The sequence below is a fragment of the Callithrix jacchus genome, chromosome 1, assembly GCF_049354715.1.
Source record: "Callithrix jacchus isolate 240 chromosome 1, calJac240_pri, whole genome shotgun sequence".
Taxonomy (NCBI): domain Eukaryota; kingdom Metazoa; phylum Chordata; class Mammalia; order Primates; family Cebidae; genus Callithrix; species Callithrix jacchus.
In genome coordinates this window covers 194,120,431-194,136,113 of record NC_133502.1, presented here as the reverse complement: position 1 = coordinate 194,136,113, position 15,683 = coordinate 194,120,431, and the positions used below count along the sequence as shown (strand labels likewise).

General features: G+C 50.3%; 2 protein-coding genes across 24 annotated transcripts in view; one reads left to right on the top strand and one right to left on the bottom strand.

Annotated features, from left to right (window-relative positions):
• Window positions 1–851, bottom strand: part of LOC144577582 (uncharacterized) — a 10,091-nt gene extending 9,240 nt beyond the window's left edge. The window contains exons 1-2 of one of the 2 annotated variants that reach the window (XM_078336036.1): window positions 635–851; window positions 189–329 (exon numbers count right to left, since the gene is read on the bottom strand). In XM_078336036.1, the coding sequence (XP_078192162.1) occupies window positions 189–329; window positions 635–826 (333 nt within the window). In that variant the 5' untranslated portion in view covers window positions 827–851. Of the gene's footprint in view, window positions 1–188; window positions 457–634 lie in introns of those variants that run through there. The other variant, XR_013521758.1, reaches the window with a different exon arrangement.
• PRAME (PRAME nuclear receptor transcriptional regulator) lies at window positions 191–15,683 on the top strand. Of its 22 annotated transcripts, none has more exons than XM_078336034.1 (7): window positions 518–616; window positions 2,542–2,577; window positions 3,226–3,307; window positions 10,609–10,682; window positions 12,355–12,677; window positions 13,104–13,712; window positions 14,788–15,683. In XM_078336034.1, exons 4-7 carry the CDS (start codon window positions 10,665–10,667, stop codon window positions 15,362–15,364), a joined length of 1,527 nt encoding a protein of 508 aa, XP_078192160.1. In that variant the 5' UTR covers window positions 518–616; window positions 2,542–2,577; window positions 3,226–3,307; window positions 10,609–10,664; the 3' UTR covers window positions 15,365–15,683. The 22 variants fall into 22 exon arrangements, with proteins under 22 accessions (XP_035109362.2, XP_078192155.1, XP_035109610.2 ...); XM_078336032.1 differs by lacking the exon at window positions 10,609–10,682 and adding an exon at window positions 2,724–2,818; XM_035253471.3 differs by lacking the exons at window positions 518–616; window positions 10,609–10,682 and adding an exon at window positions 191–339.

Here is a 15,683-nt window from a genome sequence, read left to right as displayed (position 1 = left end):
GCAAAGCACTTTTCCGGGTGAGGGGAGAGGGAGGCCGGCACACATGGACTGAGCCGAGAATATAGGGCCCTTCCGCTTGGGTCCTAGCCCCTCCCTCTCCCCCACCCGGAAAAAATCTTCCCCATCTCTGCAGAAACCCGACTGTCCCCCTAGAGGGCCCGGGAGGAAGTGGGTTTTGCGTACAGTACCTGTTGACTCCAGTGCCCCCTGCTGGCGCTAGACATGGGATCCCCGCGAGGCTTCAGGGCATAGCTGCCTAACTGCCAGAAGCAGGGCCCGCAGTGCCGTGGCACCGCTCCGGGACACCGCACCCGTTCCCCAGGTGTGACCTATCAACAGGTATGTATTGGCGACAAAAAGAGCAGCCCTGAATGCAGGGAAAGCAGGGCCGGGTCCTCTGGAGGCTCGGGGAAGGGGTGTGGCGTGAAAGCGTGGATTTCTGTGGAATGCGGAAGCACGGGGAGGCGAGAGGCGCATGCGCAGGCCTCAGAAAGTTCTGGAAAACTGACTCGCGGGCAGAGGGAAGTACGCGCGCTCCACACAGAGCACAAGTAAATGGAATCCCGGTGGGGGGGTCTCTTCAGCCCTGGGGGGTTGCAGAAGTAGGTAAATACAGGTAAATATGAAGATTTACCCGGCCAAGGGCAGCGGCGTCTTTTCTAGACCAGCGGGACGGGATGGGGTGAGGGCCTCCGCTCAGGGTACGCTGGAACCGGCCCCTGCACCCTGCATTCCACTGAGAGAAAGGTGGGCCCATAGAAGCACAGGACCAGGGCAGGGTCCATACGTGGACCTCTCCCTGATCACAGAACCCCCTATCCCTCATTCCCAGCCAGTCCCCCACCTCCCCACTGCCTCTCCATTCACCAGCTATACCCCATTTCTCCACCCTGCCCCCGCTACTGTCCTGGGGGCAAGGCCACAGGAGTCACCCATTCACCCGTCCCCAACACTCCTCTACCCCCTTCTGCCACCCTCCCATCTTCCTCCTCATCCCCGCTCCTCCCCCACCCTCTGTCTCTTCCCCGATCCCCACCCCTCCCCCACCGTCTTTCTCCCTTCCCCCATCCCCACCCCTTCCCCAACCTCCTTCTCCCTTCCCCCATCCCCACACCTTCCCCAACCTCCTTCTCCCTTCCCCCATCCCCACCCCTTCCCCAACCTCCTTCTCCCTTCCCCCATCCCCACCCCTTCCCCAACCTCTTTCTCCCTTCCCCCATCCCCACCCCTTCCCCAACCTCTTTCTCCCTTCCCCCATCCCCACCCCTTCCCCAACCTCTTTCTCCCTTCCCCCATCCCCACCCCTTCCCCAACCTCTTTCTCCCTTCCCCCATCCCCACCCCTTCCCCAACCTCTTTCTCCCTTCCCCCATCCCCACCCCTTCCCCAACCTCTTTCTCCCTTCCCCCATCCCCACCCCTTCCCCAACCTCTTTCTCCCTTCCCCCATCCCCACCCCTTCCCCAACCTCTTTCTCCCTTCCCCCATCCCCACCCCTTCCCCAACCTCTTTCTCCCTTCCCCCATCCCCACCCCTTCCCCAACCTCTTTCTCCCTTCCCCCATCCCCACCCCTTCCCCAACCTCTTTCTCCCTTCCCCCATCCCCACCCCTTCCCCACCTCTTTCTCCCTTCCCCCATCCCCACCCCTTCCCCAACCTCTTTCTCCCTTCCCCCATCCCCACCCCTCCCCCACCTTGTTTCCCTTCCCCCATCCCCACCCCTCTCCCACCTTGTTTCCCTTCCCCATCCCCACCCCTCCACCACCCTGTCTCCATTCCTCCCCACCACTCCCCCACCTTCTGTCCTCCTTCCCCCATCCCCACCCCTCCCCCACCTTGTCTCCCTCCCCCATCCCCATTCCTTCCCCACCCCTCCCCCACCCTCTGTTTCCATTCCTCCCTTTTCCACCCCTCCCCCACCCTCTACTCCGGCCTGCCTAAGCCACTGGGTGGGCCATCCCCAACCCCCAGCCCCTAGGAAGGTGTAGGCACCCTGTGGCTGCAGGACAGTAGTCAGAGTCCTTGACCACAGGGGTCACTTGTGACGGAACACATGGTCTGTGTTCCTACTGCCCCCTGGTTGAGCCCAGGAGACACTTGTGCTCAGGTTTGGAGCTAGAGATTTGCACTGAAATTTCCCTTCCCCCATTCCAACCCCCGCCTCCCCCCACTGTCTTTCTTCTCCCATCCCCACCCTTCCCCCAGCCTGTTCCCCATCCTCCATCCCCACCCCTTACCCTGTCACCTTTCCTCAACGCTCTCCCATCCTATCTCCCTTCCCCCATACCTGACCCTCCCCCACAGCCTCCTCTCCCACTCTCATCTGCCCTCCTCTTTGCCCATTGTCTTATCTCATTGCCCGCCACGTGTCCCCTTCTCTCCTACCCCCTCTGTCCCTCCTCCTCCCAGTCCTGACCCTATTGGATCTTGTAAGATTTCAACCGGGAAGGAATGAGAAACGGGGATTGGTCAGACGGGACTGCTTGTTCCCCCCGCTGCCGCTAGGGCGCTTGCTGAGTTACCATCTCGCTCTTTCCTTCCAGCAACTTCGCTGCGTGGCGCACTATCTTTGGAAAAACGTGAGTTCAAGCCCTGAGTCCTTGCTGCCCCACAGGGTGACCTTGGGCTTGTGCCCTGGCACCACCCCCGTCCCCAGTCCCTGTTTTCTCTCTGGAAATGGGTCGAAGACCAAAGAAAATGATGTGCCCCTCTTGGTCACCCCGAGCCGCCTGCCCTGGAACACTGGCCACAGTTGAGGAGGTGTGTCTGTAGCGATGCTTTGAATCGTGGCAGCGGTGCTCGTGGTTGGAGCTCCTCAGGGTGGGTGCACATTCGAAGTGCGGTAGGTGCTCTGGGACTCGGCCCCTCTGAAGGTGCTGGGGGTTGGGAATGGCCCACCCAGTGGCATAAGCATCTTAGGAAGGCGGGAGCAGACACAGAAATGTGGCTGCAGGACGGTAGTCAGGGTCCCTGACCACAGGGGTCACTTGTGACGGAACACATGGTCTGTTGTTCCTCCTGCCCACTGGTTGAGCCCAGGAGACACTGGTGCTAAGGTTTGGAGCTAGAGATTTGTACTGAAAGGGCGGTATCTAGTGTCCGGTTGTCAGTTTCCTCAGCAGTATTTGCAGAGGTTTTCACAGGAGGCCATTGTTTCGTCAATATTATACATGTGTCCTTGTTTTTGGAGCATCTTGATTATTGCTCTCAAACATGCGTGGAAGCAGGTGACTGAGACCTAGAAATCCAAGTGTTGGAGGTCCTGAGGCCAGCCAGAATTGCTTCAAAATGGAACGAAGGCATTTGCGGGTAAGAAAGTCCCCTGAAACGTCTCGGGTGCCCAGAGAAGCCCTGTTCCCCTCTGTCCTTGTCACTCAGGAGCCAGATGGGAGCTGCATCCTGAGTTCCTCACGGTAGAGGAATAGGCAGGGCCTGCTTTTACAGTTTCAGGTCATGTCCCCAAAAGGGCATTTCACTCATCCTGTCCTGCTGTTTTTGTATCAGAATCAACCCTATCCTGGGCACAGTGGCTCATGTCTGCAATCCTAGCACTATGGGAGGGCGAGGCAGTCAGATCACCTGAGGTCAGGAGTTCAAGGCTGGCATGGCCAAAATAGTGAAACCCCATCTCTACTAAAAATACAAAAAAAAGACTTAGCCAGGCGTGGTGGCGCACACCTGTAGTCACAGCTACTCGGGAGGCTGCAGCAGGAGAATTGCTTGAACCCAGGAGGCAGAGGTTGCAGTGAGCCAAGATTGTGCCATTGAACTCCAGCCTGGGTGACAAGAGCAAAACTCCTTCTCAAAAAAAAAAAGAAAAAAAACCCTAATGTGTTGGGGACCTTATTGCCAAAGCCATGATTACATTCAGAACCAGGGTAATCAGCCACCAAAGCCCGCACTTTGTAGTGGTGTCAGAGCGTGAGCTCAGGGAGGCTGTGTCTCACTGCCCCTTGGCCTTGGGCCAGTAGGGGTAGTGTTGGTCCTGCAAAGTGAGCAACAAGATTGCACTACCTCATCTTTGGGTGCCACCTGGGGAGATCAGGGAGAACATGTGATCTGGCTAGAAGCCTGGAGACTCATGCCAGGATCAGAGGCTCAAGGACGACCCTGTGCATGGGACTGTGGGGCCGTGCTCAGGAGCTGTTGGTATCCAGACACCCGATATATAACCCCCAGTGGTGCTACTGCCTTCAGAACAGGAAATGGTAACCTTGCATCCCAAAACCCTAGCTTCAAGAGTGGCTGTGTCATAGACTGAACCCAAGACCCTGAGAGGAGGGGTGCATGCTGCAGAGAGGAGAGGGTCGAGGTCATGACCTCAGGGAAGCTTGGGCGAACAGAGAAGGGTCAGCCCTGGTTGACCAGGTAGCTCGTCAGTCCTGGGCTGTCAGAAGATCACCTCCTTAGTGTCTCTCACCTGTGCAGAGAGAAGAATGAGATGCCCCAGGGCTCTGCCTTCTGGGCTCCCCACACCCTTCTTATCCCTGCCACAGAGATTGGAAGGGCCTCCATGCAGAGCTGGGGGTTGAGGCCACCAGTGCGTTTACTTCCTCCTCCCTGGCAAGGGGTGTTCCTAGGAGTTGCTCTGAGTCTGGAACCCCAGGCGAACAGAGCTACTGGGCTAAGGTGCCTCAAGGCAGTGAGTGCAGATTTGGGGTAATTTTTTTTTTTTTTTTTTTTTTTTTTGCGACTGAGTTTCGCTCCTGTTACCCAGGCTGGAGTGCAATGGTGTGATCTCGGCTCACCGCAACCTCCGCCTCCTGGGTTCAGGCAATTCTCCTGCCTCAGCCTCCCAAGTAGCTGGGATTACAGGCATGCGCCACCATGCCCAGCTAATTTTTTTTTTGTCTTTTTAGTAGAGACAGGGTTTCACCATGTTGACCAGGATGGTCTCGATCTCTTGACCTCGTGATCCACCCACCTCAGCCTCCCAAAGTGCTGGGATTACAGGCGTGAGCCACCGCACCCGGCCCTTTTTTTTTTTTTTTTTTTTTTTTTTTACTGGGAGTATCATGCCCCCCTTCCTCATCCTCCTGGAAGACCTGGCAGAGTCCACAGACCTCTCTGCTAAACATAGACTTGCTGTCTCCCTGGACTGAGGTGAGGGATACCACCTATATGGAGGCTGCTGCTCTCATCCCTGACCCTATCTGTGGCAGCCACATACAGAATGGGGTATCCCAATTTTAACTCACTTCTCCAGCCATACCCATGGCAGGCTGGCACAAACACACAGTTGTAGGGAACCCTGGACCAGGAGCTGGGGGCTACATTCCCATGTCACCATCCCATGGTCTGCGCTGCAGTTCAGATACACACACATCACTCTTCCTGACCACTAGTTACCTGCACCCAGAAGGGAAAACTCAATAAGCCCACTGCTGGACTGTGTATCTTGAGTGAGGCATTAATGAGCCTAGGAAAGCAAAATGCTTTGGTAAGTTTTTAAGCTTTACCAGACACGAGGAGTTATTTTACCCCATCGTTGTGAGACAGAATCCAGCTTATTCAGCTTTAGGCTTGTATTCTCCATCTCTAGAGCAGAGTAAATGAAGAAAATGGATGTGACAGAAAGGATGAAGATGTCCCAGAGGGACCACGGCAAAAGTCTTCACACTGAAGGCACTCTCAGAGACGTGTCGTGAGAAGGCACAAAGGGGAAAGTGCTGGAAGCTTCTCCAGGCTTCCCAGTGTCACCGTTCAAAACACAGAACACTTGTGTACTTCATGTTGGAAGAAGGGGGCAGGCACTGTTCATACTACTCTTGATAAGTTGGTTTTTTTTTGAGATAGAGTCCCTCTGTCTTGGCTCACTGCAACCTCTGCCTCCCAAGTTCCAGCGAGTCTCCTGCCTCGGCCTCACAAGTAGCTGGGACTACAACATGGTGAAGCCCTGTCTCTGCTAAAAATACAAACAATTAGCCGGGCATGGTGGTGCATTCCCATGTCATCATCCATGCCTGGCTAATTGTTTGCATTTTTAGCAGAGACGGGGTTTCACCATGTTGGCCAGGCTGGTCTCGAACTCCTGACCTCAAGTGATCTATACGGGTCAGCCTCCCAAAGTGCTGGGATTACAGGCGTGAGCCACTGTGCCCCGACCTCTTGATAAGTTTTTTACAAAGCAGTAAAACATTTTGATTCTTAATATTTATATCACAGTATGCTCAACAAACTAGTTTTGCTATTTTTTTCACTTCTTTGTACATTTATAACTAACAGAGTTATTAGTACTTTGAAAAAAACATATGTAATGGTCACAGCAAAATCAAATAGGCGGGAAGATCACTTGAGGTCAGGAGTTCAAGACCAGCCTGGCCAACATGGCGAAACTCATCTCTACTAAAAATAGAAAAATTAGCCAGGCATGGTGGCGGGCACCTGTAATCCCAGCTACTCAGGAGGCTGAGGCAGGAGAATCACTTGAACTGGGGAGGTGGAGGTTGCAGTGAGCCAAGATTATAACCCAGAGCCTGGGTTACAGAGCAAGACTGTCTAAAAATAGGAAATAGAAGGTCTAGGCCTCAGAGACACCCGGAGAGGAAGATAATGACTAGGTATTCCTCCTTGTCACCCCAAATAGCAGTTGATAGACCCCAAGGTTTCAGTAAGAGGTTTTAGTAAATCAAGGGGAGAGGATCAGCTGTACCAGACACTTAACATTAAGTATGTCCACAGGGCCAGCCTGCCCCAGTGCTTCCTACCAGCCCTCAACACGGACCTAGAGGATTTTTTTCAGTCCATTGTGAGGCCAGTGCCCTTGGGATCCCTGAGGATTGTTGCTCCCCTTTGTTGTTCCAGTGGAAAGTGCCAGACAGCCTGATGCACCTTGCTTATACTCGGCTACTATCACCCCTGTGGCCTAGAGATTGAGGGTTAGCTGGAGACCAGGACACAGTACCAGATTGCAGTCTCTCTGGCTCTTTCCTGAAAAGCAGAGTCCGATGAGGCTGTCGAGTGAGGAGGAGGAAGTGGAAAAGTCCCAGAGAGCATCATTCTCTGGCCCGGAGGCCAAGACTGAGTCCTTCTCCTTCCCTTTCAACCTCTTTCTCATTTCTGCTTCTGGGTTGATAGTCCACTCTTTCCCCCATACTCTCCATTGGTCTGATTGTGCCATGGGGTGGTGCAACAGTCAATCCCATTGACACCTCAGCCACATCAAGGCAAACAAAACCAGGCCCTCAGGACACTCCCATCCCCCAAACTATGCCCACAGTGTCCCCACTTGACTCACAAGTTATCAGCTTTTAAGGGACACAGCTGTCTGAGAGCCAGGAGTCCTGGCCTTCTGCTCTGCTCTCCTCCTTTTATCTTGGCTCCACATCAGCAGCTCTGGACCATTCCCTGTCCAGCATCACTGTTCTCCTCCCCTGAGCCTGGAATGACAGCAGACTCTTACCCTCCACACTGTGCCTTGAGAAACACATCCCATGGGATTAACTGGCTGTACCCAAGGTGACCTTGTCATGTTTAGTCTAGAGATTTTTTCATCTGAAGGGAAACCAAACCCCATTGAGTACTGGAGGGGGCAGAAAGGGTCAACAGAGATGTAAAATTCTTAAAAAGGCATCTAGGGCAAAATATGTCAGGCTAATGAGAGACCTGACTGGAGATCAAAGACTTCCTGGATTCCATTAGAATCTTCTCTGTTCAAGGGCTGGGAAAATAACCTCAAAGGGAGAGTTGCTGGCATGGGAACTGGGTTCCAGCCCTCAGCAGACCAGAGGAGTCAGGATCTTCCTGTGGCACCCAGAAGGGGGAGCATCTTCCTGCATTCGCAGTGCCTCTGGATGCAGAAAAACAGCTGGGCTTTTTTATCCCCAACACCTTGTGGCTTGTCGTGTTCTCCAAAATAGCTCAGTGGAATTAGGGAGAATCCTTTGATTTCTGTAAATGCCAGTGGATGGGTATCTTCCAGCATTTCAGTCACATCCCAGAGTCCAGGAGAAGTAGTCTGACATTCCAGGATGCAGAAGGAGAGGACCACTGGGGCAGCACAGGCCAGGAGAGGCAAATCAGATGCACAGAAACATTTGAAAGACCTGAAGGACCCAGGGCAGATACTTTCGTGGTCCCCATTGGGATTCTGTGACTAGAGAAGAGGGCCACCCCTGTGATGAACTCAGAGGCCACTCTGGCCTGTGCAGCCGCAAGGACCATAAGAACAGAACATGCAGAAATGTTTCCCCAGTTCATGCCTGGACCCTAGGAGTCATGCTGGGCCCCAGTCTCTTCACTCTTCCCTGACACTGGGAGGAAGGACAGCACCTTTGTGCAATTGTGCTCAGGTGCTGCTTTCTCCGTTAGCACTGGACAAGCAGACAGTGTGAAGCTGGACAGAGGAGTGTCTCCTGCCTCAGGGAAATTGCACAGCTCAGACTTCATTGCAGTTCCTCCTTCCTTGGATCTCCTGGAAGCTGGAGTTCCATAGAAACTTCCCTAACTTTTGGACTTGTGCAGATTTTCTATTTTCCCATGGTTTATGTGAAACTTACTAGTCAGCTCTTGTTTTTTCGTTTTTTTGAGACAGAGTTTCGCTCTCGTTGCCCAGGCTGGAGTGTAGTGGCACAATCTCGGGTCACCACAACCTCTATCTCCTGGGTTCAAGTGATTCTTCTACCTCAGCCTCCCGAGTAGTTGGGAATATAAGCATGCGCCACCACGCCTGGCTAGACATAGGGTTTCTCTTTGTTGGTCAGGCTGCTCTTGAACTCCTGACCTCAGGTGATCCACCCACCTTGGTCTCCCAAAGTGCTGGGATTACGGGCATGAGCCACCATGCCCGGCAATCAGTCAGCTCTTTGTTAACGCTGAGATTGTTTGTCTGTTAGGGAGGGAAATGATCTTTGTAAACCCCTCCTCGCATAAGGGGTACCAGTTCCTGCCTGCCTGGAGTTGAGCAAGTTGTTCCCCACACAGAGTCAAGGACTTAAAAGACTACACATGAAAATGACAATGAACGTTAGATTTTCTGTGAAGGCTACTTGAGGTAATGAGAACTGCTGCCACCTTTGCTGTGCCCAGAAGGTGCTTAATGGTTAGGGACATTGACAATGACTTTAGTTACTAATCTGAGTCTCCTGCAGCTGAAGAGTAAAGATGACTGCCTGGGAATTAAAGACAATGTAGAGCACATTGTAGTTTAACCCCATTTTCACAAAGGCCATTTGGTGTTGATGGTAAAAATTTGGAGAAAGTAGTCTCCAGAGAGTTAACCAAAATGGAAAGCACCCTTCAATGAATTCCAGCCTTCTCACCCAAGCCAGGGCAAACAAAGCCAGGCCCCCCAACACATCCCTAGCTAGACACTTGCCAGTAGAATATGAGAATTGTGGGGATATCACAGTGCATGAGGCAGAGAATGGCCTGGAGAATTCTTGGGGTGAGACGTTCTGAAACCTCAAAAGCGCCAATATGTGATCAGGCCCAGGATAGGGATCATCCCTAAGCAGATCCCTAAATGCCAAATATAACTTCAGTTTTTGTGAGAGAAAATGTGTTGATTTTTGTGCACTGTGCCTAGCATGGAAAGAGAGAAAAAATTGAGTATATTTGATATGCCTAATAGTATCTCACTGATGAGACTCTCTATACCAGAGAAACTTAGGGGCAAGAAGAGGCTTTTTGAGGCTGTATTTGAATCAGCTGTTTTCTTGAAGTATGGGAACATTAGTAATAGGAAGGGACCGGCCATTGGAGATTATGTTTTGGGTAAAGGCATGCCCTGCTGCCTGTGAACAGCCCAGTGTGGAAGATGACACCTAATCATAAAGAGAATGTCTTCTCATAACTTCATGGCAGGGATGTGTGCTTTGGGCTCTTGTTTATTTCTCTCCCTGGCTCCAAAATTCCTAAGAAACCACAGTGGCTTTCAGACTTGAAAACATTGCCATCCTAGGTTTGGTCACCAATATGACCCTCTGTCCCACCTCTCCAGCCCACATTCCTAGATTTAATCTGGTCAAGACTGTTTGCCAAGAGGATCCTGACTTTCTGGAAGAAAGCATCCTTTCCCCGTAGGGAGGGAGGAAGACCAAGACCGACCCCCACCTCCCCCGCCTCAGTGATTACCTTGGCTTTACTGAGCATATCTTCCTTAGCCATTCCCCTTTTTAATTTCTCCATCCAGGCCAAAGTTTTTCAGTTCCCCAAACAAAACATATCTGACTTGGCAGTGATCCACTCAGTCCTATGACAAATGCCCAGTCCCACCCTTACTTCTCACTCCCAGTTGTAGTGTAATTTTGACCCAGCTTCCTTCAGGACAGCCTTGACCTTCAAAGTCTGGAAGCCCAGCCATCCCTCTGTTGTACCTCTGTTTCTCCCTGAGTAGGCACGTGATTTGCTGTGTTAGGGAACATAGAGTCTAAGTGACAATTTGATACTTGAGTATTTTTTGGGAGTAGGGAGGGGGAATGACATGACGCTCTTCATAAAGGTCTCTTAACTGGAATATTTGGGTAATTTTGATGTGGCCAAAAATTCCCCCAACAATTATACTTTCTGGGTGGTTTTGTTGACTTTTTATTTCCCTTTTGTAAATAGATATACATCCCATGCAATCCATTGAACCTGAAGTAAGTAAAAAATAAAAATAAACCCATCAGGATTCACTGGCTGGAGATCCAGGAGTGTAATCAGATTTGGCTCTCCCATTGGCAGCATGGAGTTGAAAGGAGAGGTATGCCCAGAAAAGCCTATAATAGCTTCTGAGGGGCCAGAGGAGGGACCCAGAGGCCTTGGAGTCAAAAGTTGTGGTCCTCCCAGAGGTCTGAGTAGATGGCTTCTGCACCACACCTGGGTCTGGGGAGTCATCAGGCTGTGGCCACTGCCTCCTTTCCACTGTCAGCCCAGGGTCTGCACCGGCCATGAGGGCCGATGCTTTTTAGACAGTTTTCATTTTTCTTTCCTTACAAAGGAACAGGCTTTGCTCTTGCCTCTAAATGTAGTTCTGCCTTAATCCCAAACATTTTTATTTTATTATTGGATTGATTTCTTAATTGATACATAATTGTACATATTTATGGAGTACATGTGAAATTTTAGTTTATGCGTATAGTGGGTAATGATCAAATTACGGTAATTAATCATAGCCATTACCTCGAACATTTATTATTTCTTTGTATTGAATCCCAAATTTTGATTTCTGCCATTTTGTATATGTTTAAACTAATTTCTTAAACACCTTTTTTTGAAAATAAAAGACATCTAATTAGTTGGAATTTTACTTTATTACCCTTAAATAGTGTGTGGCAAGCAATGATAATTTGCATCATTGATGATTTTTTTAAATGATTTGTGATTTGCTAATTAGCCTTTTTTTAACTAAAAGCTTAAAAATATTCCATAGATTTATTTTTTTCAGATGCTTTGGAATTAAAGACATTTTCTTATTTTTTAGTAGACATAAGGTTTCATTGTGTTGCTGGTCTTGAACTCCCGGGCTCAAGCCATCCTCCCACCTCCGTCCTCCCAAAGTGATGGGATTGTAGACACGAGCCACTGTGCTGGAGAGAGTAGGCGTTTTCAAGACCTAGTATAAAAATGGTGACCGTAGTTAACAACGTATTGAATACATGAAATCACTAAGAGTACATTTTAAGTATTCTCACCCCAAGTATGTGAGATAATACATATGTTGATTAGCTAAGGTATCCACTCAATTTTTAAAAAGTAAGGATTTAGGGAAAAGGAAACAGACTCCATTTTACTGTAAAGTGTTTGCTCCCCTGATTTCCATGTCAAAGTAGTAACTCTAATATACATAAAAGAGACGCACTTAAAATGCATGTCTCAGAATGTGTTTAATTTTACTTCCAAATGCTGTGTAATACTGTTGGGTTGCTTCTGTAGTTTTCTCATTTAAATTTTTTTCATGAAATATAATGACACCCATTGTGCATTGTGCCTGTGTTTCTAATCTCTCCCATCTGGCTTATTTGTTGGACCAGAGAAGGAGGCTGTCCTGGGCTATGTGACAGTCCAGTTTGAATTGTCTTTGAGTGATCATCAGAAACTTTTTTTCAAAATGAGCAGGGTCAGCTCTCAGGCTCCTTTGTTCTCACTTCCCAGGGGAACTAGAATTAAATAGAGTAGTGGGTAGATACAGGATAGGGCCAGTGGTCATCCTGTTCCCTCCTCTACGCTTGATGAGATGCTCATCCTGGTGCCAGCAGAGCTATGCCTTTGTGGCCAACGACTGCAGAATGCAATCAGGGTAAACTGAAAACTCCTCTGCTGTTGCTAGCACAGTGACTTTGGCCCTAAGTTGGTTCCTCAGAAGGGTAAGGAAAAGATAGAGTCGCTTGCGCTTGGCCTGAGAGGGATGCCTTGTTCCCCGCATGTTTTCTCAGACTTACATTCAGAGCCGATTCATCAGCATGAGCATGTGGACGAGCCCACGGAGACTGGTGGACCTGGCGGGGCAGAGCCTGCTGAAGAATGAGTCCCTGGCCATCGCTGCCCTGGAGTTGCTCCCCAGGGAGCTCTTCCCGCCGCTCTTCACGGCAGCCTTTGATGGGAGACACAACAAGACCCTGAAGGCCATGGTGCAGGCCTGGCCCTTCACCTGCCTCCCTCTGGGAGTGCTGATGAAGGGACAGCAGCTTCACGTGGAGACCTTCAAAGCTGTGCTTGATGGAGTTGATGTGCTGCTTGCCCAGGAGGTTCGCCCCAGGTAAGTGTGATCCAGCAGCTTGCTGTAGGGCCCTGAGAACCTGAGCAGGATGCAGCTGGGGTCACAGAGTGTAGGGGATCTCAGACTGGGCCAGAGGCTCCAATGGTGCCAACAAGGAAGCTCAGGAAGGCGTTGGGGCCACTGCAGGGGTCACTCTTGGAATGGGCTTCTGGACATTGGGCACTGATTCAAATGCAGAGGTATCTGAAGGAACATGCACCTGCTTCTTCCTGGTGGGGCGGGAAGTGGGGACCAGGAAGGATTTCAGGATCCTCGTGGGAAAGGGAGCATCTGAAGCCTGGAGTATAGAGTAAAACTGCAGATCTAAGGTGGATGTCTGTTTGGTTCTTAGCTACATTATGAGACTCATAGCCTTATTCTGAGTTGATCTTAAAGCATCTCAGCTAATTACCTGTTTTCCCCCAGGAGGTGGAAACTCAAAGTGCTGGATTTACGAAAGAATTCTCATCAAGACTTTTGGACCGTGTGGTCTGGAAAAAGGGTCAGTCTGTGCTCATTTCCAGAGCCAGAAGCAGCTCAGCCCATGAGAAAGAAGCGAAAAGTAGATGGTTCGAGCACAGAGGCAGAGCAGCGCTTTATTCCAATAGAGGTTCTCGTAGACCTGTCTCTCAAGGAAGGTGCCTATGATGAATTGTTCATCCACCTGATTGAGATAGTGAGGAGAAAGAAAGACGTACTACACCTGTGCTGTAAGAAGCTGAAGATTTTTGCAATGCCTGTGCAGAATATCAAGATGATCCTGAAAATGGTGCAGCTGGACTCTATTGAAGATTTGGAAGTGACTTGCACCTGGAAACTACCCACCTTGGCGAAATTTTCTCCTCACCTGAGCCAGATGAGTAATCTGCGTAGACTGCTCCTTGCCCACATCCATCCGGCTTCCTTCATTTCCCCGGAGAAGGAGGAGCAGTTTATCGCCCAGTTCATCTCTCAGTTCCTCAATCTCCACTGCCTCGAGGAGCTCTACGTGGACTCTTTATTTTTCCTCAGAGGCCACCTGGATCAGTTGCTCAGGTGAGGTATGGTGAGGTCTCTCTACAGGACAGAGCAAGCCCTTCTTTATTGCAGTAAACAATAAAGGACATTTTCTATGTGCCAGCTACCAATAATGCAGGAGTGGGCAACTCACTACAAGTTAACACATCTTGTTCACCACTCTGTTCCCAAGCATGGTATCACATAACTACTACTCATAAAGGTTAGAGGTATACATTAGGATGGATGCCATTAACAGTGACTCCGTGTTAGAAAACTCTGTAATGGGAGGTTGGGGCCTGGCAAGAGTGCCTTTAGGCATTCTTCCTTAGGAAGTGATGCCTAAGATGACCAGAAATAAGCAAGAAGGGCATTGAAGAAGGGAAAGCCCTTGAAAGGTAAGGTTTGACGTTGTAAGCTGTGTGCTCACCAGCTTCTCAACATGAGCTGCTGCCTCTAAACCCGCCTCAAATTTCTTGTCTATAAAGGGTGATTTAGAACTCCACTTAAGGTAATATGTGGGAAATGCAGGATTCTGAAGATGTGGGAGAAGGAACAAGAGTGAAGAATTGCACAAATTAATAGGCAGATACAGTGATCTAAGGTAGCCCTGCGGCCTGGTAACCCCCTTTGGATGTTGCTGACCTTGCCCAGGTTTGTCCTCTGAATACTCCCCAGTAGCTTCATCAGGCACAGATACAGGTGACTGGGGCCCATGCAGTGCCCAGAAGCAGCCCGAGTTGAAAGAATTTTTGGTTGTCTTCAAATACTAAAATTCACTGGTGGTCTTTCTTGCTTGAGACATCAGATCAGGCATTCTTTCTCAATTCAGTTTATGCTCACAGCACCTAAGAGGTCTGTGTTGAATGGACCCTGCACCTCACAGGTTAGCCAAGGGAGCGTTTGAGATTTTTGTTTACTTTACCCACTTACACAGCAAATAATGGAGAAAGGGCTGCACCTGAACTTGTACTCACTTGAATGCTCCTTTACAACATGGCATCCTGGGGGTTAACCATCATCAGGAAGACTGGGTTTTGGTGAAATGGGCCTCTCCAGTCTCCCCACCCCGCTGCCTCCATTCCCCTGCACTAACTGCTTTGTCTATTTGCAGATGCATGATGAACCCCTTGGAAACCCTCTCAATAACTAACTGCTGGCTTTCAGAAGAAGATGTGACACATCTGTCCCAGAGCCCCAACATCAGTCAGCTGAGTGTCCTGAGTCTAAGTGGGGTCATGCTGACCGAGATAAATCCAGAGCTCCTCCAAGCTCTGCTAGAGAGAACCTCCGCCACCCTCCAGGACCTGGACTTAGATGAGTGTGGAATCGTGGATACTCAGCTCCTTGTTCTTCTGCCTTCCCTGAGCCACTGCTCCCAGCTTACCACCTTCAGCTTCTGCGGGAATCCCATCTCCATATCTGTCCTGGAGAGCCTCGTGCACCACATCATCGGGTTGAATAATCTGAGCCACGTGCTGTATCCTGTCCCCGTGGAGAGCTTTGAGGACATCAATGGCACCCTCGACCTGGGGAGACTTGCCTATCTGCACACCAGGCTTAGGGAGTTGCTATGCGAATTGGGGCGGCCTGGCATGGTCTGGCTCAGTGCCACCCCCTGTCCTCACTGTGGTGACAGAACCTTCTATGACCCAGATCCCATCCTGTGCCCCTGTTTCATGCCTGCCTAGCTGGGTGCACATGTCAAATGCTTCATTCTGCATACTTGGACACTGAAGCCCAGGATTCAAGTGCATCTTGAAGCAACACAACAGCCACAGTTTGAGACCAATGTTCAGTGTGAGCGAGGGAAAAAAGGGGAAGTTGGGGGTGGACAGATGTTGACTTGAGGAGTTGATGGAATCTTTGGGGAGATGCATCCTATAGAGTTAGAAATAGAATCTGAATTTCTAAAGGGGGATTCTGGCTTGGAAAGTACATGTGGGAGGTAATCCCTGTGTGGACTGTTGTAAAAAAAAAAAATTGGAAATAAAGAGAAGCAGTATGAAG

Bases quoted from the DNA above. Each gene is read 5' to 3' on its own strand.
- PRAME (XM_078336021.1), top strand. From the start codon at position 2,052: ATGGTCTGTGTTCCTACTGCCCCCTGGTTGAGCCCAGGAGACACTTGT. The intron at 2,578-2,723 runs GTGAGTTCAAGC...GGTCACCCCGAG, and splicing joins CGCACTATCTTTGGAAAAAC to CCGCCTGCCCTGGAACACTG. The intron at 2,841-12,354 runs GTAGGTGCTCTG...ATGTTTTCTCAG, and splicing joins GGGTGCACATTCGAAGTGCG to ACTTACATTCAGAGCCGATT.